The sequence below is a fragment of the Doryrhamphus excisus genome, chromosome 3, assembly GCF_030265055.1.
Source record: "Doryrhamphus excisus isolate RoL2022-K1 chromosome 3, RoL_Dexc_1.0, whole genome shotgun sequence".
Taxonomy (NCBI): domain Eukaryota; kingdom Metazoa; phylum Chordata; class Actinopteri; order Syngnathiformes; family Syngnathidae; genus Doryrhamphus; species Doryrhamphus excisus.
In genome coordinates, this window is record NC_080468.1 from 27,588,235 (window position 1) to 27,611,471 (window position 23,237).

At 42.3% G+C, this 23,237-nt stretch overlaps 2 protein-coding genes across 4 annotated transcripts in view; one reads left to right on the forward strand and one right to left on the reverse strand.

Moving 5' to 3' along the window:
• Positions 1 to 21,271, reverse strand: part of col4a5 (collagen, type IV, alpha 5 (Alport syndrome)) — a 31,321-nt gene extending 10,050 nt beyond the window's left edge. The window contains exons 1-25 of the mRNA XM_058066378.1: positions 20,970 to 21,271; positions 8,733 to 8,789; positions 8,580 to 8,669; positions 8,450 to 8,494; positions 6,485 to 6,529; positions 6,343 to 6,405; positions 6,209 to 6,262; positions 6,107 to 6,133; positions 5,945 to 6,025; positions 5,806 to 5,868; positions 5,702 to 5,737; positions 5,592 to 5,633; positions 5,429 to 5,521; positions 3,907 to 3,960; positions 3,763 to 3,819; positions 3,627 to 3,671; positions 3,491 to 3,544; positions 3,368 to 3,409; positions 2,528 to 2,621; positions 2,089 to 2,379; positions 1,925 to 2,014; positions 1,752 to 1,822; positions 1,450 to 1,641; positions 1,208 to 1,376; positions 1,034 to 1,126 (exon numbers count right to left, since the gene is read on the reverse strand). Coding sequence (XP_057922361.1) covers positions 1,034 to 1,126; positions 1,208 to 1,376; positions 1,450 to 1,641; positions 1,752 to 1,822; positions 1,925 to 2,014; positions 2,089 to 2,379; positions 2,528 to 2,621; positions 3,368 to 3,409; positions 3,491 to 3,544; positions 3,627 to 3,671; positions 3,763 to 3,819; positions 3,907 to 3,960; positions 5,429 to 5,521; positions 5,592 to 5,633; positions 5,702 to 5,737; positions 5,806 to 5,868; positions 5,945 to 6,025; positions 6,107 to 6,133; positions 6,209 to 6,262; positions 6,343 to 6,405; positions 6,485 to 6,529; positions 8,450 to 8,494; positions 8,580 to 8,669; positions 8,733 to 8,789; positions 20,970 to 21,047 — 2,026 coding nt within the window. The 5' untranslated portion in view covers positions 21,048 to 21,271. The remainder of the gene's footprint in view (positions 1 to 1,033; positions 1,127 to 1,207; positions 1,377 to 1,449; positions 1,642 to 1,751; positions 1,823 to 1,924; positions 2,015 to 2,088; positions 2,380 to 2,527; positions 2,622 to 3,367; positions 3,410 to 3,490; positions 3,545 to 3,626; positions 3,672 to 3,762; positions 3,820 to 3,906; positions 3,961 to 5,428; positions 5,522 to 5,591; positions 5,634 to 5,701; positions 5,738 to 5,805; positions 5,869 to 5,944; positions 6,026 to 6,106; positions 6,134 to 6,208; positions 6,263 to 6,342; positions 6,406 to 6,484; positions 6,530 to 8,449; positions 8,495 to 8,579; positions 8,670 to 8,732; positions 8,790 to 20,969) is intronic.
• A 1,420-nt stretch (positions 21,272 to 22,691) lies between these two features.
• Positions 22,692 to 23,237, forward strand: part of col4a6 (collagen, type IV, alpha 6) — a 66,350-nt gene continuing 65,804 nt past the window's right edge. For all 3 annotated transcript variants that reach the window (XM_058066375.1, XM_058066376.1, XM_058066377.1), the window contains exons 1-3: positions 22,692 to 22,763; positions 22,914 to 23,001; positions 23,071 to 23,116. In XM_058066375.1, the coding sequence (XP_057922358.1) occupies positions 22,991 to 23,001; positions 23,071 to 23,116 (57 nt within the window). In that variant the 5' untranslated portion in view covers positions 22,692 to 22,763; positions 22,914 to 22,990. The remainder of the gene's footprint in view (positions 22,764 to 22,913; positions 23,002 to 23,070; positions 23,117 to 23,237) is intronic.

Genomic DNA, 23,237 nt, shown 5'->3' on the forward strand with positions numbered 1-23,237 from the left:
AGTGTTAAGTTGCTGTCTGATGAGCTGAGCGTTCTGTTATATACACTGAGGCTGTGTTCGAAACCGCATACTTACCTACTACTCATACTAACTCTTTGAGTATGCAGTGTGTCTTCACTGGCAGTATGCGATTTTTGAGTTAGCGAGAAGTTCCCGGATGCGTACTGCATTCGCTAGAAATGTTGAGTATGTATCATCAGCTTACTACTCACACTCAAATTACCCAGGATGCAACGCGATGTGATGTCACCGCGAAAAAAAAAAAACGTTGCTGAACACTGAGCAGCAGGATGGACCAAACGGTGGGGTCAAGCAGGATATATTGCAAGTTGGTTCGCTTCTTGTTTTCAAAGTAAAAGCAGTGATTTATCACTATGTTTTTTTGTATGAGAAAAGTAAGGGGATGTTTTATTTTGTGAAAATAACCAGAAGTACGTTGCTCACTTCGGCTAACTTAAATTTTGCCAAATTTTTCCGAACAAAATTGTAAACGGTTGGTATTTGGCCAAATAAGTGGCATCTAAACAGCCACTTTCTCGCCTGATTTAAGGAAAATTTCAATCAAGTGATTTATGTAAAGAGTTTAGAGCTAAAGTGAAATCAGCTTCAGCCTGTCGATTTCGGCTCAGGTGGGAGTGCAATGCATTGTGGGTTATCAGGTAGTACGCTGTAGTGTAAACACTTTGCATACTGTCTGATGGATTGGGTATGCAGTATGGAGTGTGGATAGTATGGACATGGAAGTATGTAGTAGTTAGTATGAGGTTTTGAACATAGCCAGAGTTTGTTGTGAATGCACTGATTAAAGAAAGAGCAACTGTTTCCTAACTAACTCGCATGCGGTACAGTATTTAAAAAATTAGTACTGTAGTAGTTCTGAAGTAACAGAATGTAACGAGACTGGAATTCATCCATAAATTAACCACACCACTGTGCAAGCCGGAGAAACAAGTAGTACCTTATACACCGAAGTTTATGGTATTAACACATGCTTCATTCCTGGAATGGAACTGCCAAATAACAAGATACAAACCTGGTGCACCAGAGAGTCCTGGTTCACCATCCTGGCCTCGGGGACCCGGCAGTCCTTTTTCCGCCACCGTCAAGCCTGGCTCACCTTTGGCACCTGAGAGAACACAAATAAAAGTTGGAAGATTCGGAATAGATGTTGTTGATGAAGTACTCGCAAGTGAAAAGATTGTCATACCAGGAGCTCCAGGACCTCCAGGCCTTCCTGAAACACCCTGGATACCCTTTTCTCCAGGAGGTCCCTGAGGTCCGAAGCCAGGGGGTCCTGGGGGACCCCGGTCTCCTGGAATCCCAGGAGCACCTGCTTCACCAGGAGTACCTCGCTCCCCTTTCACCTGTAGAGATCCCTGTTGGATGCAACAAAATGAGTATTGTTCATGACGTGGATGCTGCAGAAATTATTGGACCATGGCCACTGACTGAAGCTCCTTTGGGTCCCGGAAGACCAGGCTGCCCATCCCGACCAGGGCGTCCATCTAATCCTGGAAGACCAGGCGCTCCAGGAAATCCAGTGTCACCCTTCTCACCCCTTCCACCAGGGACAGAGATGGCATCACCGGGGTCTCCCTTTTCTCCAGGGAATCCTGGAGGACCTTGAGAACCGGGGACACCCTGAAAAACACATAGCAGTGACAGAAACCAGAGGAACCTTGAAAAAGATTCTTAAAATATCTAATATAAATAATATCGTAGAAGGTCCTGCTTGGCTTGAGACAACTTACGGGTTGTCCAGTTGAGCCAGGTGATCCAGGGAATCCTCGTTCTCCTTTGATACCTGGGCCACCAGGACTTCCTGATGGAGCAAAATTTTCAATACTGAACCTTAAGTATTTAGTGTTTGCATTTCCCACAGTAACTTTTAGTAGTGCCTCATAGTTTGAATTCATGTTGTTACCTGGGAATCCAGGTTGTCCTGCAGGTCCTGGGGGTCCAGGGATGCCAGTTGTGCCACTAAAGCAGTTGACACAGGTGTCACCCTTTTCACCTGAAATGATGAGAAGTCATATTTTTTATGTTTTGTTTTTCTCTACATCCATCAACATAGTTGCAGCATTTCACCTTTCTGGCCGGCCTCTCCTGGGTACCCCCTTTCTCCCGTCAGGCCAGGACGCCCAGGATCACCAGGAACGCAGTTTTGTCCTCCAGTGGAAAAGCCTGGAGGTCCGGGTGGCCCTTGTGTTCCTGGCAGCCCAGGGCCGCCTGGGCGGCCTGGAGGACCTGGAAGAGAAAGGCCAGGACTGCCAGTATCTCCCTTTTGGCCTCTCTCTCCTGGAAATCCCGGGGGTCCAGGTGCTCCACCACCACCACCTCCACCTGGAATTCCTGGAGGCCCTTGAGGTCCTGTTAAACCTGTCCAAGGACAAAAATGGAGGATAATGACTATGATTCTTGAAACAGTTGATATTTAATGAGTTCATTCTCCATGGAGCATGCATGTTTTTTCCACTAATGAGGATAAGCGGCAGAAAATATGGATGGATGGATGTTCTCCACGTACCCGCTGGTCCTCTCTCTCCTTTGATTCCAGGTGATCCAGGGAATCCGGGCTCCCCTTTTGGACCAACTTGTCCTCCTGTCTGTCCACCAATCACCTGGTAGAACAAAGACCAACAAGATCAGTTCATATACAGTGGTACTTGGTTAACGTCTAACCGTGTTTTTTGGTTAACATCCAAAATGTTTGCAATTTTTCCTTGGTTTGTGTTTGCTTGCTTGGCTAGCAAAATGTCTTGTGATTTGTTCAACCTAGCAATACTTGCATGTAAACGTGCAATGCATTGTGGGCCGCAGGCGTCATTTTTAGCGCAACAATGTTTAGATCAGAGCTGCTGCTGCCAGAGAGAGATACACAACTTTAACATTCTGGTATGTACACTATATTACATAAGTCAAATTTCATAGCAGCATGTTTTTTTGGTGAACAAATTGCTGTTATATGGTTGTTGCCCTTTTTGTGTGTGTCCACTATCGGTAAAATTAGGTTAAATGTTCATTTCTCCATTTCACATGTCATATTTGTGGCATTATTATATGAACGTAAGACTGTGCAAGTAAAAAAGCCTTTAACAGAACATAGATGTGGCCTGAATGCAGCTGTCCATTATTTTTGCTTAGTTTTATATTGTCTATAAAATGTATTTTATATTAAAATTATAGTGCGTCTGAAATTGGATAAACATTATTTTCTATGGTAAAACTTGCCTTGGTTTGAGTCAGACCTTCTGGAACGGACTAATACGTTAACCAAGGCACCACTGTATCAGTTAATAAATGATGGTTTGCTCTTTTATTTGTTTGAAAGTAGTTTTATGCGTAAAAAGAAGTTTAGGTGACATACCACTCCTGGTGGGCCTGGGTATCCACGATCTCCTTTTAGACCCTTTCAAGGAAAGCAGCATTCCATTTGATCATCTCTTTAAGATCGTTGTTCAATCATTTACAAAGAAAAAGTGAATCTTACTCTCTCTCCATCCCTTCCTGGAGGGCCTGGCAAGCCCGACTCCCCTTTGAGTCCCTAACAGCAGGAAACCAAATCATTATAATCAAATTATTATTATTAGTCAGATATGTCATAGAATCACTTTTACTGGACTCACAAGGAAGCCTGGTTGACCAGGGTCACCGTCTTTGCCTGGTTTTCCCTGAAAAAAGAAAAAGAAAAGAAAAAAGAAGAGAGATTTTTAAATGAAAAAAATATGGTTTTGATGGATTTCAGCATTTTAAAAAACTTACGCGTTTTCCTGCCTCTCCCGGTTCTCCCTTTTCTCCTTTCTGGCCACCAGGGAAGCCCTACCAACACAAACACACAACCACCCCCCCAAAATATGAACAAATTCATAAAATTAAAAAAAAAAACTAATGCTAACAGTCACTTACAGGAGGTCCTGGATAGCCTGGATCACCTGGGGGGCCGGGAAGTCCAGGGTCACCCTTGAGCAAAAAGAGGGGGTCATGAATTGAGGATGCAGGCTATCTCGCAGTGCTTCTCAATTATTTTGTGTCATGGATGCATGGATCATGCTGAATGCACGCTATTATTATTATATTCGCTATTGGAATGAACCGGTGTTCTGGCAGTGCAATTCAATTTAGTAGCATACTGCAGGCTACTGGGAAGCATCTTAACAGGGTAGAGCAGGAAATGTGGCCCGCAGGACACTAGTTTGAGGCCCCCGCCTTGATATGAAAGTTTAATGTTAGTGCGGCCCACGCAAGTTTGATATGGATGCTGTATGGTATCATGTACCCAGAAAAAATTATTACGTTTGATTAATGTTCATGTTAAAGGTTAAATAACTTTAACGTTAATGGTTATTCTCCCTATCTGTGTGGCAGTGGTAAGTTTTTGGCTATTTAAGTTTAAAGGAAATAACTTGAAGGTTACCGTTTAGGTCGCTAGCTCTCTAGTTTGCAAGTTAGCATGTGTCTCAAGACCCTGCAGTTGCGCAATATGTTGTAAATAAAAAGAGAATAAATGTGACTATAGTCGTGTTTTGTCATGTCTCTAATAATGCTTTGTTAATTTTAATCTGAAAAATTAATTATTAATTAATCTGTCTACCCACCAACGATATGTGGTTTCTTAAGTTTTTATTATTTGGTGTTTTATTGTTATTATTATATTTATTTATTACTGATTGATTGATTGTCTTTATTCTTGATTTGTTTATTTATTTTTCATCTTATTTTGTGTAGAAAAATAAAAATTAACAGTGGAATGTTTTATCAGAGCTTTTCTTGTAGAAAATCAGAACAAAAGCAAAGTTTATTCATTTTTCTGTTTTTAATAAATGCGTTTTTTTTATTTTATGGAAAATCTGATGCGGCCCAGCCTCGCCCAGACCCTAGCTCCAGTGGCCCCCAAGTAAATTGCGTTTGAGACCCTTGGGGTAGAGATTGCATTGTTGACATCAAATGAATTATTGAATAAACACACCCTATTGGACTAATTTGGTGTAAGAACGCTGATAGACATGTGGTGGCAATTTACAGTATAAGAAGGGTATTAAATGTGTTTGTAAAATGTAACATTTCAGCGTGTTAGAAATCAATCGCTGCAATCAATCAGATTAATTTAATAATCTGAGAGTTGATTTTTGTATTTTAAAGCACTGCTATACAGGATGAGAGGCCGCAAATGTTTGATCCCCTCTAGTGGCTGAAGTGAATATTGCGGCCTGAAGCTTTGCAAGCTGCAGATGCTGCTCTCTGGTGGAGAGGACTCAGGGTGGCAAGGTTTTCATGCTTCATGTTAAGCTTGTGATGTCCTAATTTGTAACCAGTTGAATTCTAGAAATAATTTACAGACATTTCAAACATTCTAGGATGCTGAAATGAAGTCGTACAACTGAGTATCCTGCTGTGAGAGTACTGTCAAAGCCTCTGAGCTCGTTTTTACCTTGTCTCCTCTCTGGATCTCTGTCTCAGTTGGCCTCTTCTGTTCCCCAACTTGTCCAGGAGGCCCAGCAGGTCCTGGTAACCCAGGTTCACCCTGCGTTCACACCCAAATGTGTACAGAATCAGATGAATGAAAGGCATGAAAAGCACACAGTGGACAGTACCTTCTCTCCTTTGGGTCCCTGGAAGTTCAGTCCCATGTTTCCCTGTTTCACCAAGCAGAGAAGCATCAGCAGGCAAAATACTTCCCATTGAAATAATAGTGTGAGCTCACCTTAGGTCCAGGAGGACCAGGAGGACCGGGACGACCCTGCAACACAACAGAACAATGAGCCTCACCTCAACCAGATGTGAAGTTCATGATGAAGTGGCCTTTACCTCAGTGCCTCTTGGTCCAGGAGGACCGAGTGGACCTTGATACCCAGGAGGTCCTGGAGCACCCTGACACATTTACAAATAGAATTATAGTTGTGTCTATCTCTCCTCAATTGAATCATTAAGCACAAAGTAGACTTACAGGAACGCCTGGTAGTCCGGGGAGCCCCAAAGCTCCTTTCTCCCCAAAACGATTAGTGGAGATCACGTCACCTGGATCACCCTTTTGAGGAACATTTTCAATGTGAGGAGGAGCATGTTTGGGTCTCCTTGGTCAGTCAACTAATGTTTAAAAAGGACTTACCTTGGGTCCAGGAAGACCGGGTGGACCCTATGGGAGGAGAACATGAGATGTTAGCATCCATATATCAAGTCAGAGAATATCTGACTTCTACTGAAGACTGACCTGCAGTCCTTGATGTCCTGGGATTCCTGACGTTCCCGGGAAGCCTCTTTCCCCCTAGACAGCAGAGGAAGTCAAATAAGGTCAACATGAAGGTCAACATGAACAGTTATTTTCTGTTATTATTCTACACATACTTTGGTCCCATTGCAGCCTGGTGTTCCTCTTGGGCCTGGAGGTCCATCCTGCCCTGGGAGACCCTAGGACACAGGGAGTAAGTAAAGTGAAATTACACAAAAAGACATGGATGAGTCTCAGTTGCTATGCTTAAAAACTCACTGGGAGTCCTGGTGTTCCTGGAAATCCTGGTAATCCAGAAGGTCCCTATGAAGATGAATAGCAAGAATCAGACAAGGCAACTGGCTCAAAATGTTCTAAATGCTTTTTAAACCAAGAAATATAAAAACACCACTGGCAAACATTTTAGTGGTTTGAAGAAACAGATTTTAAAAAGTCAATATTATTCATTCATTCATTAATTTTCTATCGCTTATCCTCACAAGGGTCGCGGGTGTGCTGGAGCCTATCCCAGCTGTCTTTGAGCGAGAGGCGGGGTACACCCTGGACTGGTAGCCAGCCAATCACAGGGCACATACAGACAAACAACCATTCACACTCACATTCATACCTATGGACAATTTGGAGTCGTCAATTAACCTAGCATGTTTTTGGAATGTGGGAGGAAACCGGAGTACCTGGAGAAAACCCACGCATGAACGGGGAGAACATGCAAACTCCACACAGAGATGACAAGTTGAGATTTAAACCCAGGTCTTCCTGGTCTCCTGACTGTGTGGCCTGCATGCTAACCACTCGGCTTAAATATATTATATATTATTTGTGATTATGTTCTACATTGTTCGATTTGTTGAAAGCTAATGTTAAAAGTAAAATTGCACTTTTTAAAAAAGGTTGTCCATCACCCACAATCCTTATGTGAGACGGGAACATGTCTCTCTTATGTGTGTATTGTAAAGATACAAAAACAGATGGGAGACACTTTTTCCACCTATAAAGCATTCTGAAAAAACCTCTAAAAAGCGCCAACAACGTTCCATTTACATAATCGGAAGAATTATTTCAAAGGTAGAGTGACACCTTGTCACACTACACCGGCTAGCTACTAACCGGCTAGCTACGGTATAATTGGGGTATATTTACTACACTGGAACTTCCTTCCTTGGTTTCACGTAGCAACATAGAAACAAACGCTACATCTAGCATTGACTTTTACAAACCCCAAAATAAAAACAAAACAGCAGTGGCTAGTAGCTAGCCGGCTAGTAGCTAGCCGGTAGTTAGCTGGTAGCTAGCTACTAGCTTCACCCCACACTGACTCAGCCACGTCAGGCCATTACTGAAAGGCAACGCTATGTTTTGGATCTGCGGCCACTGCTGTTTTGTTTTTATTTTGGAGTTTGTAAAAGTCAATACTAGCTGTAGCGTTTGTTTCTATGTTGCTCAATGAAACCAAGGAAGGAAGTTCCAGTGTAGTAAGTATACCCTAGCCCAGAGTATTCCCAGTGCTAAAGTAGCCTAGGCCATTTTATACTGGGGCACTGGGGTGTATAACAGACTTGGCCTCTTTGTTGGGTCAGATTATACCCCCTACAACATATACTTCATTTTAATAACCACATATTAAAACTACTATTACTACTACTACTTTCAACAAATTGAACAATATAGAACATAATTACAAATAATCTAACATTTTTAAACAAAGTTAATCAATTATATCAGTGACGCTTTAAAACTGCAGTGAATTGAATAATATTGAAATAGCGACATCTGCTGGCCAAAAGCTTGTATTACAATAAAATATACACATCATTCCCCACACAATTCATTGGGAACATTCATTCATTTTCTATCGCTTTTTCCTCACGAGGGTCGCGGGGGGTGCTGGAGCCTATCCCAGCTGTCTTTCGCGAGAGGCAGGGTACACCCTGGACTGGTCGCCAGCCAATCACAGGGCACATATAGACAAACAACCATTCACACTCACATTCATACCTATGGACAATTTGGAGTCGCCAATTAACCTTGCATGTTTTTGGAATGTGGGAGGAAACCGGAGTACCCGGAGAAAACCCAGGCATGCACGGGGAGAACATGCAAACTCCACACAGAGATGGCCGAGGGTGGAATTGAACCCTGGTCTCCTAGCTGTGAGGTCTGTGCGCTAACCACTAGACCGCCGTCATTGGGAACAGTACTGTACAAAATATGTTGAATTCTCACTCTTATTCCTTTTGGGCCATGTAGTCCCATAGGTCCATCGCTACCCTGAAAGACAACATATTTTGAGTACAACCACAAAGAAAGAAAGAATCATTTATGCTTGGTTGTGGTTTTGTTTGCAGCCACTGACCTTCTCTCCCCGGCCTCCAATCGGGCCTTCGGGTCCCGGGAACCCTGGAACTCCTGGTTGTCCGGTGAGTCCTGGGAAACCCCTCTCACCCTGACGAATTATGACATATATTTAGTCTAGATTCCAATGCAGGTTTATTTGATCATACAGCACCTTTGCGCCTTTGACTCCACTGCAGTCACATTTGGATCCAACACATCCATGGCAGGCCTGTTGGAGAAAAGCCATTTATTTTAGCACCAAAATATAGCAGTATCTTCATCAAGTCTAACATAACAGCTGAGATTTTATCAAAGCCACAGGAGGGCGCTCATGCAACCTAAATAAAATGACCAGGTACTGCATTATTCATCTACGCCACAGGAGGGCGCCCACGCATGGCTTCCTGCAACATACTGTATAACAACTATTCCCACAGAAAAGTCAGAGGTTCTGCAGGTTTGTTTGCTGATGGTACTGCAGCTGCAAGGTCATTGAGAACAAAACAACAACTTCACATCATGAAAAATAAAATTCCCACCAGTCCTGTGCACAAACATGACCAATTAACATAGAACAGTGGCTTGGTGGGACAGGGAGCTGAGAAAACAAGGAGTGCCAAGCTGCTGATGAAGCTTTCCCATGCTTGCTGACAGCAGGCATGGACTGCATGCATGCCAGGTACTCAGTTTTTTTTTTTTTTTTGTGAACCACACAGCAGCATAAAGAAGTACAGGCAACTCAGCATTCTTCTACTAAAAACAAAATAGGTAGCTTCCAAAAGGTAGCACACCAGGCGTACAAGTTTGGCTTCACAAGTACATACCACTATTTAAACAATAATGCCTGTGTCTTGACAGGAGCTCTATACTGTTATACAAGCTGTACATTGATTACTCTAAAGTATATGTAAGTTTGGATCTACTTTCATTCATGACTGAAATGAAATCTTATCTGTGACTGAATAGGAAAAAATGTAAATAAAGGGAAAAACTGCCATGTACATGTTGGAATTCATGTTTCCTCTCAGTGGACCACAACTCCCCTGTAACCGCAGCACTCATGCAGTCTCAACCATCAAGACAATAATGTCTGATTTCTATTGAGTGAATAGTAAACATGCTGTACACTGACTACTATGGTAAAAACGGTACAACGGTACGCCATCATCACATGATGTCTTGTGGTTGTCATTTCCGGTAAGTGCAGAATGTGAACTAGCAACTAAAGTAAAGTTATTGAAGTGTGCTGACTCCACTTGAGTCCGGAGTCGCGGGTTTGATTCCCTGATTGGCACACATTTTTGGATTAAAAGATCCAGGAAGCTCTATGTGTTGGCAGTAAACACAACTCCAGACCGGGGGCTGAGGGTGTGTGTTTTGACAAGCCCTGGATCTCCAGATTAGTCTCTGCTCTGCTTCAGCTCAATGCTGTCCGCTCTGGCAGGGCACTAACTTCATTCTTTGTCAACATTCAGTGCATCCTTCCTCATTTCTTCATTAGCATTTGTTATTGCACTTAGCATTTGGAACACAAACGTGAACGCACTTATGCACTCAAAAGTATGGCAATACGTGAATTGAGACACAGCTTTGATTTTGTAGTTTTAGCTTGTCCTGTCTCTCCTTCCTGTTCCCTCCCTGTGAGTGGTGATGTTATGTATGCATAGTAATATTAAAATGAAAACAAGGTAATATCAAATCACTCTTGTGATCCTGAACTGATGTTTTCACGATGTAAAATGTTGATGTTGAGTTGTGTCTATGGAGGTGAGCTGAGCTAAATAATCCACATAAGAGTCAAAGGGCCATGTAATCTACTTAGAAAGGTCACTGAGCCGCAGATATTCACTCCCTCCCTCTGGATCTTTCTCAGCTCTATTCGCGTTCCGCTTTTTCCGTCACGCCAAGCAAGCCCAGCCATCACGCCTGAGGGGGGAGTCTGAGCTCCCGCCTGCCCGAATTGACAAGCCGAGACCGGCCTGCTGGTCTGTACACAAGCAGTCATTACTGACAGCACGCATTGTCATCATAATGCAACAAAAAAGGTGTGTGCGCTACAATAAATGTCTACGGGGCAATATTTATTCAGAGTGTAGTTTCCAAAATGGCAGTAATTCTATCCATTTATCATTTTTAACCAATTCATAACATTTGTGCATCACTTTAAAGCAGGGGTCTCAAACTCATGGCCCGCGGGCCAAATGCGGCCCATGAGACGCTAGTTTGAGGCCCCCACCTTGATACCAAAGTTTAATGTTGAAATAACAGCTTAAAGCTGTGTGCACACCGGACACAATTAACATGATTTTGCCCCGACCATACTGTTACCCTACCTTGTTACCCCGCCCTGTTTTGCTTTGGATTAGCAATGAAGCTAAAAGCTTATGACGCTGGGTACAAATAAATGCAGGAAATGATTTGGAATAAAACGGAAAATACACGTCAAGATAAAGCATCTCATCAAACATGTTGTTAAAGTTACGACGCTGCTCCCAGATGGAACTGAGTACGATGCTAACTTGCTAATTGGGTAAAATTATTAAGTTTCATTAATGTTCATGTTAAAGGTTAAATAACTGTTAATACTGTACATTTGAATCTGAAAAAAATAGTTTCTCTACCAACTGTATGTGGTTTCTTACGTTTTTCTTTTTTTGCTGTTTTATTATTATTTTACTTATTTATTACTGATTGGTTGATTTATTGTCTTTATTCTTAATTTGTTTATTTATTTTTTTAAATCTTATTTTGTGTATAGAAAAATAAAAATTAAGATATTTGAGAACAGTGGAATGTTTTATCAGATATTTTGGTGTGGAAAACCGGAACCAAAGTACTGAAAAAGTGTAGGGTATAGCAGAAGCAAAAGCATTGAAGATAGTTCAATAGTAGTTCAATAGTAGAACCTGATGAGGCCTGGCTTCACCCATAACCTAGCTCCGGTGGCCCCCAGGTAAATTGAGTTTGAGGCCCCTGCTTTAAAGGTTGCTTACCACTTCCCCCTCCAACACGTCTGCCGAGCACCCACTAAAAAAAGTGTTGGTGAGCTTGTAGGATTTCCAGCGTGCAGAAACCGTCCATATAACCTCCCCAATTTCAGATCAACATTTGCAATAATGCAAAGATTAATGGGCATTGCTAGCTAGCGACGCAGGAAGCTAACAAAGTAAAGAGCCAACGAGTGTCACTGAGGGCGCACTGACACTATGACTGTGTCTTAATTTGTGTACTTTGTACTTATTTTGTGTAGCATTTTCAGTGCTATTCACACAGCTAAGAGGAAGTGGACACATACTCAGCATCTTTGCTATTCTGACTCTGATTCTTGACTCTGTGGGTTATTTCCAGTCTCATTTTGAGTCATTCTGATGATTTATTTCCTGTAAAGTGGTGGCTTTTGTTAATTACTTGCGAGAGGCGCGATTGTATTCATTGAATGACTCATCTTTATTCGGGAATGGGCTTCGACTTTTTGTCCGTAATAATGATGTTGCGTTCGTGGGCAAGCAATCATGCCATGTTCTTGCCCAACCTCGCCCGAAAACACCATCTCTTGTGCATCCCATACTCAGTGACGCAGAACTTGGAAAGGCGTGGCGACGATGCATGTTTGGTGGGATACATTGCGGTTGTCTGCCCGACTCAAAATAGACCGGCAGGTGAGGATGAGTCGGAGGAAGGCGAGCGGCTGGGCGGAAGGGGTAGGATTAGACTGACGAGTTTGGAATTTCCCTTGGTTCTTCAGAGACTTGATGATTAGACTTGTACACACAAACACACACAAACACACACAGTGACATTAAACTGTCAACAGGACACAGCTGCAGACTAAATAATATGTTCATTCCCTTTTAGGTAAATTAAGCCCCTATGAAAACTTTAAATGGCTGATCACAGGTCAGTTTCATGGATAAAAACAGGACCTGCCTCACAAGTTCTGCCTAGCAACACATAAAAGCCACTAACAATGACTCATCATCATTCATTTCAATGACAGGGGATAAAGAAAAGGCTTGTTTGCAGTTTTAGACCTATAGGAGAAGGTCCATAGTGCAATTAATGTAGGTCATTTGGTGTGTGTGTTCATGTGTTAAGCATCAGCCTGTGAGTTTATCCCTCTCCGGAGACTGGCGCTTGGAGCGCCGAGCCTTCGTGTTGATCCCTTTCATCACGGCTGGACTTTGACTACTTCAAGGTGACGACGAGCAAAGAAAATATTTGCACCCCGAGTGTGTTTTGACTGGAGGAGGAAGACCCTGATGGGGCACCCGAGTTGCACGTGTACAATCTTGTCGCCACACTCCTCTGGGAATTTGCCAGGAATTCTCTTTCTTCTGGTTGTTCCTTTCATTTGAGATGATGGATGTTGACCCCTGTGGCTATTCTTGCACTTTTGGAACTTCTTGGTGCATAAATAACAGCATTATGTATCCATACTGATAAGCATCATAGGAAAGGAGGTCAAAGTTCAACAGCTTCATAACCCAAATCTCGAAAATGTGTCTCAAATACTTCCCGCCCCTCACTCAATGTACTATGTACCGTTGGCCTTAAATAAAAGAGGAGGGCTGCTGAAGGATCCGTGATGGAGGGAAGCCAAGGCAGAATGGGAAGTCATTAGTTTCGCTGTGTTGTCTTGCTGATTTATCGGTTGTTTGTTCCAGCAGTCCTCATGTGCAGCTTCCCAGCAAAGTGGGTTGGGGGGTGGGGTGGGGTGGGGGGTGTTGGAATTCCATGATATCAACCCCACCTGGCCCCGCCCAGGCCCGGCCCTGTCTCGCACAGGTCTGAACTTGACACTCCCTGCACATACATCATCGCTTGGCACAAGAAATTAGAGATTAGGAGTGGTGGTTGTGAGTACATGCGTGTCCAATAGCGGCTAACAAGATGAGCATGAACCATATGACGCGGCTAAATGTGCCATTAAAGCCAAAACGGTGTATAAAATCTCTTATCTTAATATTTTTACCCCAGAGCAGCGACTGTAGACACAACAAGATAAGCGAGAATTTCGGGACAAAAAGCAATGTGTTCTCATCCTGGATGTGGTGCAAAGTTGAAAAGACAAGTCAGGGAGATGATCGTTGTGGATGTAGTTCCACCTCATCACCACAGGAGGACCCAATGAGCACAGAAAATGTATTGGGGGGGGGTTACATTCTTTTCCTTTCAGGAGCTTTGCACTTCATTTTGGTGATGATCTAGTATTTGATGTTTCCTCTCTGATATAAGTAAATAGCAAACACTAAAACTGGTGACTGGTGACACATTTGTAATACTATATTATGAGTTATGTATAATGATTAATTGTGTCACATAAATAGAATTATACACAAAATGTGCCTCATTGGTGAAGTATTGTGAAGTAGTGATAGCCGGCAAATGATTTGATATGATTATTGTCGTTACCGTTACACACGCCACATCTACCAGCGCCTAACCAGATGTTTGATTTCCCATTGTTGCAGGCGGCGGGGGTGCTGTTTGTGCAGCGGAGGCCCGGAATGCAACGCCGTCAGTGTAGACGCGCTCGCTCAAAAGCAGCCAGCTTTGCAACTTCCCCACCGAGTTGTATTTTATTGACAATAAAGATGGAAAAACACAGCAGTGAGTTGTCTCACAAGTCGGACAATATCCTCAGCTTAGTTGCATTCCAGTCGCCACTGATCTGAGATTAACTAAGGCTACCTTCACCTAAGAAACGCACAACCTGAACAGGATTTGTTAGTATTCTTTGACTATTTTAAATGCGTCTCACAGGTGCCATAAAGTGTATTGGAAGTGCGTTGTTCAAAAATCTTGCCTTGTTGGTAGAACTTTATTTTAAGATGTGTGGTGAAGCCAAATCTGTGGGTGCACGAATGGGGGTGGGTCGTTAAGGAAGCCAGCCATCTTCTCTCAAAAGTGAGGGAGGTGATTTTAATCACATTTGGCTCCTGTAGATAGAGCACCCCTATAGCAGGGCTTCTCAAATAGTGGGGCAGGCTTCCCTGCGGGGCCCCTAGGAACTATCAAAGGGGGCGTAAGAGGCGGATAGTACTTTCAATGTTAGTGCAGAACCGCCAACATGTACAAAATGTATCATACTCAACATGAAATTTGACTCTTGAATACGCTTTTCTTGCATTTCACTGGTTTCAGGTTTGAGCTCAGTGTGTACAGTACAGATAAATAAATACATAATATCAGAGTCTCAAGAGTATTTCAAGTGGGGGGGCGTGAAAACCCCTGGAGGTGCATGACAGAAAATAATTGAGAACCACTGCCCTATAGTCTCCTTTACACGATTATTCTTTGTTTACGCCACATTCTTCAACTGTAAGAGATTGCCATGGCTTTAAACATTAGCAAGCTAGTGGGCCTCCAATTTATTTGCTGTATTCTAAACTTAAGAAAGACTTTAAAACGGAGTGGGGACGAAGGACAAAGAAGCCAAAACATACCACTTCCACAATGACTAGGAGGAAAACGTCTTTTCACTCTCCCATGTCAGACATACCATGGCTGACTCCATGCAGTATGACGATAATATTAATATTTGACTGACTCCTAGTGGCCAGAATTCTGCATATATCTTTGTCTTTCAATATTTTTAAAATTAATAATACAACATAGTAAACTACAAAAAAGCAATTATTAGTGAATTCATGAACTGTGATATAGCAAGGGACTGGTACTGTCAAAAAATGCCATTAGGAACACCACATTTTGTTCACGTATTATATTTCTGCTCATTAATGGTAAAACATAAGCAATTTGACTGTGGTAAAACACCGTTGAACACCTTTGGGATGAACTAGAGCCAACATCAGTGAATTATCACCTCACAACAATAAGCCAAAATCTCCACGGATTGGAATTGGAATTCCCTTCCTGTTGGTCTCCATACTTGTGTTGATTACTGCTAAGGAAAATTCATTCATTCATTTTCTATCGCTTATCCGCACGAGGGTCACGGGGGTGCTGGAGCCTAGCCCAGCTGTCTTCGGGTGCCAGCCAATCACAGGGCACAAAGAGACAAACAACCATTCACACTCACATTCATACCTATGGACAATTTGGAGTCGCCAATTAACCTAGCATGTTTTTGGAATGTGGGAGGAAACCGGAGTAACCAGAGAAAACCCAGGCACACTCGGAGAGAACATGCAAACTCCACACAGAGATGGCCGAGGGTGGAATCGAACTTGGGTCTCCTAGCTGTGTGGCCTGTGCGCTAACCACTCACCACCGTGCAGCCTACTAAGGAAAATGCCAAAGTAAATAATTTTCCAGGCAATGTATCAGACATATGTAACATAAGGTGCACCGTGTTGACACAAACATCTCTCCTCATGATGGCGGAAGCAGGCTCTCTGATAGGAAGCGAGCGAGGCAACACGAAGAGGAAAGAAGTAAGCTCCCGCACAAAAAAAAGTTTAACAAGCGCAACCTCGCCAGTCAAAACAGCTTCTCTACTTCATTGGTTCATGCAGATAGCCCACAAAAGAGCGCAAGCTATCGTTTGGCCATCTGTCTGTCTGATGGCGAGGCGAAGGGCTGCAGGGAGATGCGACGATAAAACACTTATCTTGTCTTCTGCTCACGTGCAAACATGCAAATGTACATTTTATTGGGCGAATGATGCTAATGTTAATGCTAAGCTTATTGGCAAAATATGCAATGAATCTTATATTTCCTTACTTCTGTTGCTTATTTGCGCTCATCCGGTGGGCTTTATTGTTTCCGTCTTAGCTACATGTCTGTCTTTCCCTTGTAGAATCATTTGTCCCCAAGCGCTGCTTTTGGCCAGGAAAACAAGGGAAGGGATGCTCGCAGGAAAAGAGAAAAAAAGGGTGGGTGGATTTGTACGGTAGCCCGATGGATTGCAACCACACAACAGAACACGATTTGGACCAAAACAACTTTTTCATTCAAAAAAAAGAGAAGAATTTGGCCAACCTTTTGAATTTCTGTAAGATGTCAACACCCCACAAACCTTGCTCGGTAGCACATCAACAGCTTATTGTAGTCCAGATGTCTGATTTTGTCATTAGGCTGGCCACAAAAAGAAGAAAACACATTGAAGCACTTTGAGAAATGGCAGACGTCCTCCACCTGAATCACCACCAAGCCACTGGACATAACATTAGGAACAGCTGCAGAATAGCTGCAACATGCCCAGCGCATGTGTTTCTTTAAGTCAGGGGTGTCAAAGGTGTGGTCCTAGGGGGACTGCTACTTGTTTTTAAGCTCTTCTCCCCCTGAACCGCTGCACACACAAAGGGGTGAAAATCTGTGAAAACATGCACCCCTACTGTGTTCCCTGTTCTATTATTTTTCTAACAAATACGTAACACAGTGGCACTGTTATTAAACCTCTTAAATCAGGCCAACTGGAAATTTCTCACGCAGCGTTACAAAATACTAATTTAAGGGTGTTTAGCAGGATTAACACAAAATTTGGTAGGACTGCTCATGGCTGTAAATGAGGACCATCAAATAAAACATCTAAGCAACTGTCTTATTAGTCTTTGATAGGGCTGCAAAGAATAAGTCGACATAATCAACATCTACCATCGGTTAGCGTGCATGTTACAGTTAGCATACAATATGGGGCCCATCTTGTTGCATTATTAATACAATGGGAAAGTCCAAGTCATCTTGACAAACATCACAATTGATCAGCCTCTTTATTCCTTCGTCACACACTTTGTCAGTCTCTCTTCCTCTCACTCTTCACTGTCTATGCAAATTAGCCACTTAGCCTGAGCTCACCTGTTCATTCAGTCCAGCCTTTGGAAAGCCTTTTGGTGATAGTGGATAAGTATTCCAAACAGAAGCTATAGCAATTCCACACTTGATCAAACTTCAAGTAAGATGTGTCAGAGATTGCGGCATAAGATATGATATTAGCGTCAAATTCACTCGTCCACAATCTGCAATTCCATCATGGGAAATGTAGTTTTAAGCCATAAGTTAGCCACGTCACTGTACAAGCCACAAGGTTGAAAGCATGAGAAAATTTTTTTATAGATTTATATTTATAGTTTTACATACAGAAAACTATTTGACACGCATAAATATGACAAAGGAAAGGGCTAAACGAATATTCAAAGGAAAACTACACTTCTTGGTAGAATTTTACCCATTGTCAACAATCCTTATGTAAGACATAAATACTTTTTTTCTCTTTTCCGTGTTATAAAGATATACAAACAAAATAAAAAATATTAACCAAACATTTGAATTATTATTATTAACATTGTTACGCCGATTGAACGTGTTGACACTTAGCCTCGCCACACCTGCTAGCTACTAGCCAGCTAGCAAGTCACTTTGCGTCGTGTGTCAGTGCCCTGCTCACAATTCCTCAAACCGGTAATGTTTAAAATGACCAACAAATGTAAGTATGACAGTATTACATTACAGCGTGTATATAAAACCATAAAAACTCGTTGGAGCACTTGGGAGGGTTTTAATAGAGGTCTTTGTAGGGGACATAGGTGTATTGTCCCATTACAGTAACGATCTGTCTCTTTTTAGCTGTTATCTTTAGAATGCACAGAAAAGAGAAAGATGTGTGTTCATGTCTGACATAAGGATTGTGGACGTTGGGAAAAATTCCCCCCCAAAAAGCGCAGTTTATCTTCATTGTAGACTACTGTTTGCAAAGACTAGCTGTGGCAGCGAGACACCACAAGGATGTCGTTTTCCTGTTTGCCATTAGTTTTTTTTTTCAATTAAATTCTTTATCAAAATGCTGGCATTTGAAACTTTATTTGGCTTCATTTTGTGTGAGAGTATTAAGGTGAGGAATACTATTGAATTAAAAAAAACAAATCATGTCAAAACAGGAAGGTGGTTGATCTTGCTGCCACATTGTGCCTTTGGGAACAGTCACGTCAAGAATCATGTCTTCAATGAAGGTAAAAGCAACCTTAAATGTTCATTCATCATTTGTATGAATTTGAAATTGTTTTCTGCATGTAAAGCTATAAAAACATGTTTTACAGTACATGAGCATCTTAAACATTTTGACCACAACCCATAGGGGGCGCCATAAACATTATTCACAGCATTGCCATGACTTTATCTGCAGAAGGCAGCTCTCATTAGATGGTGCAGGTGTACCTAATGAAGTGATGAGTAAAGTGTATGTGTGTGGGACGGGGGTGTTAGGTCCATAATGGTGTGTTTGACTGAAAGGTGACAGAAAATGAAACAATTATAAGACACAATAAAAATAGTTCCCTGTCCGTCTTTTAGCTGAACTGTTTGTATATAAATAAGACAACCAGGACCCGGAGAAAAGGGGCTAATTAGCTGTCCAAACAATCGCTGTTGATTTTTGCCCACTTGTGACTTCTGGTGGCATCTTCAGCTCATTGGCACCACAGTGACACCAACACCATCCCGGTGTCCTCTTTAAAAATATATACATAAACTGTCTATATTAAATACAGTACTTGCAATTTCCAATAACCTTAGAATTAGTGTATTGTCTTTGCCCTGACTGTTGACTGTGAGGTATCCAACCAAACTTGACTACTCTACTCCAGACCAGGCATGGGCAAACAACTAAACCTTTAATCCAGTCCACCCAACTTTTCCAAACAATTTCATCAAAAACCCCACCAACAGTGACCAGCGACAAGAATTTGCAAACCTATTCTGAAACTACCAGAATTTTTTGACTATTGTCGCAATTGAAATAACTCCCTAACTAGAGGTACTGCCCTTTGCAGTGATGTACATGTCATTACGGTAATCCTCCAGATGTGTCACAGCGGCTCCCGGAAGATGAGGCTTTGATACAAAGCAGAGTGGGTGTTTTTTGGCCTGACCTTGCCCTAGCCGCTACACCAGGGGTGTCCAAAGTAGTTTGCTTTTAAAAAAAAACAAAACAACAACATTAAACACAATTTGGATATTTAAAAATAATTCAAATAATACTTCAAATTGAATAACTTTGTAAAACTTCTCATCTTTATTTATTTATAAAAAATTTATCAATATACAATTTTTGTCCATTTTTATTTATCACTTCTTATCTTCCCTGTCTTTTGTATTTTAATGCGTGCGATTTTCTATGGATTTTATTATTTCATTTACTTCTAATTGAATCACTTACAGTGGTTGATTTATTTTAATCTCCTAAGAACATCAAAGTATGTCCTAATATTTTGAAAGTAATTTCTGCATTTATCCCTTGGGCACCCCCTTGGCCACCCCTTTACCTCAAAAGAACACAAAAGAGGACGAAAAACCGTGAAACGTGATGATGCGAACCTGAGGCTGTTATGGCTACCTTAAATCTAAGGTGTGTGGGTCACGTGAAGTGCTCTATGAGGGAAATGTGTGTGTGTGTGTGTGTGTGTGCGCGCACGCACAGGAAGGCAGGCCTCAAATTAAGTGTGTGTTGGCAGTTGTACAGCATGTCAGGTTCAAAGGAAAACGTCCAGGTATGCGTTACTGCTGAACTCCCTCACCTGGGCTGGCTAAGAGGAGATTCATATCTGCGTGAGGATTGATGCCGCACACGCACACACACACACAAGTGTATGCATGAGAAGTGTACAGTATGTCCACATCAGGTCTATCTCCTCCTATCACAGCTCATTTAAACTTGTGCACATGATTCAAATAATTTACAGAACTACATCCGATAAGCCTTGTGATTAAATCTGTTTGTGGTTTGTTTGGGGCTGACTGTATTTTGAAGACAACATGCCGTACACTCAGTCACCACTGGGGGGCCTCAGTGAGCGCACATCAGTAATACAAATACCACTTAAAAGTCCATTCTTAACATTAACTGACAGTTTGACACTTTGATCTTCCTAATACTAATTCTGCTTGAATCACATTTATTGGTTATCAATACAAGATAAGCATGCAGATACAGTATACACCATCATTTCCATGGTAACCACCTTTTTTTTCTGTCTGCAATAAGTGTGCAAGCCCCCCTTCGGACACGCCTTTTGAGGAAGAGGGCGTGGCCATGCAGGGATTTAATTAATTATTCATGAGCATTAATATTCATATAATGGCGCCCCTGTATTGGAATATTTTGCATGCACTGCTTGCAACTATACGTGCATGTTCGAGGCAGTATTATGCAAACAAATAGTGTGTCCGAAATAATGTTTTTGCACAGGAACACTTTCTCCATCTTTATTACAGTATCTCTATAACTACTGTTTGCACTTATAAAGAATAAAAGACAGGTGCAAGTCATTAATAAAGTGCATAGAGTAAATGTTGCGTGTAATTGTGCGGTTAACTTCAAAAAGTCTATTAATAAACTGCGGGAAAGCCGCTGGTGTCCGGGCCCGGGGGGTGCACCTTTACCCCGGGTCCCGCGCGACACTCCGGCGGCCTGAGAGTGCGTGCATGCCGGGTCAAAGTGAGCGCGACTTACCGCAGAGTCGGTCATCTGCACGGCGACGCACAGGACGACGAGCAGCAGGACCACAGCCAGCTTCGAGTCTTTGCTCATCTTGAACGTTCAGCAGAAAGCGGATCGACGGGGATCCGCCTGCTTAAAAGACTGGGGAAAAAGTGCGCCTCACTACTGGCGTGTCATCGCCTCCCACCCCCCTTGTCTGCGCTGCGTGGACGTGGAAAACGGAGGGACACGCTGGTTGTCCCGTCTTCTTGTTGCAGAGGCTCCAAAGTGGTCCTGGCTGTGGTACCGTACGCCTCTCTGGTCCCCCTCTCTGAATCCCCTCCGCTCCACTTGCGAACCTGTCCCAGCCGGATCTACTTCCAACTGCGCATTGATACAAGAAACACGCACCTTCACTGCGACTCGTCTAGAAGATCACTTTCATGATTGCTTTCCTGCAAGAACCTTACAAAAACATTCCATAGAAGTCCAGTTAAAACAAGTATACGCTATCATTTTTGTTTAAGTGCAAAGAAAAAAGTAAAGTCACAAGTTCGCGCTGCTCAAGGGCGGATGGATACAGCCTAGTGCAGTCCTCCTACCCACGCCTGAGGCTGCACAGAAAAAGGGGACTGGAATAAAACGTTATTTGTGTTCCTTATACGCCCCAACATGTTGCATTCCTCCCATATTATTGCTGCACATCAAATAATTACTTACGACTGGGACAAGACATTGAGATAACACTACTTGACAATGGAGGTCTCTGGGAAACACCAACATTTAAATATTCACTTTTTTAAACATTTATGGCACTCTCAAGCTTTCTACTCCAAAGTTGTCCCAATCATTGTCAAGCCCGATACACACAAAACACACACCTTGTGTACCAAGTCAAGGCAGAGTTTATTCCATGTTTGAATATCACACTGCAGTCGTTGTCAATCAAAGGGCAAAACTTAAGGAGCTCTGGCACGCATCCCTGGAGAACATTATCAGTCGAAACAGCCAAAAACTTTCTCAATGTTGCCTGGTTCTGATTAATTTCTGCATGGTAGGGGTGGGTGATACTAAAACCTCTGATACCCAAAAATGAGGATAAGTGGCATAGAAAATAGATGTGATGGATAAATACCAGGGATGTCCGGTATTGGCTTTTTTTTTTTTGCCAAAAAACAATAAAATCGTTATCGTCCGACTCTCCAAAACTGATATCGGCCAATACTGATACCAATATATGTAGCATGACACATCTCCTCTGGTGGAATGAACACATATGTGTTGTATAAAGCATTTTTTAAATAAAGTTTTCATGATTAAGAAAAATTCCTATAGCGATATGGACCGATATCACATTTCTATGCTGATATCGGACATCCCTAATAAAAACACTAACCTTCAGTTGAGCAATAGAGCTAAAATAATCCTTTGACTTTTTTTATTCTAAGAGTTTGTAAACAACATACACTTTAAAAATACTGTACAAAAGACAACTGAAAAACAAGTTATTATGTGTATTGATATTATTGATATTGTATCAATCCGCCCACATGCAGGGTTTTTACATGTATTTGTATTTTTTTTTATAAATGTAATATTTGCACAGTAGTTCATATGTATTCGATGCTCAGTAACGAACTACTATATCGACGTTGGTTGAAGGCACACGATGAAAAACTTGAGAGTGGAAACGTCTCCTGTGCTTGCAGGAGAAACCCATGACTGACATGTGTAGGCCCCTCCCATTAGGCTGCGGAGCTGCGCTGCAGAGTTGAAGCGCAGCAGCCCGGAGTGCTCAGCAGCGACTTCACCGCCGTGCAACTTTTGGTGAGTTTGGATCTAAATCTAAACTTAGCAGTTTACCAAGAGGAAAGTCACCTGTCGGAGTCAGCCCCGTGTGCGCAAAAGTGGCTTTGAGTGTTGTTTTAAAGTGGGACTACTTTCTCTCTCTCTCTGTGTGTGTGTGTGTGTGTGTAGATGACCGGGTCTTGGTGCTGTCGATGAGCGCCTTACAAGTGCTTTGCTGGTGAAGATTTGGGAATCCATTCCCCACAATGAAACTGCTGTAAGTTCATTAAAAACACTCCAAAGTCAGCCGCTGATTGAAAGCAAAAACTAAGCAAATCTGTTGCAGGGTTTGTGTGGTGGCAGTCGTCTTGGCGGTGAGATCTACCCACGCAGTAAGTGTCATATTTTATATTTTATTTAACACGTGACCGGCTGCTGTGCTGTGTTACGGTCACTTTTTAGACTTGATATGCTTTTTTAGCATCATTGTTGATGTAGAGTCATTGTTTTAGT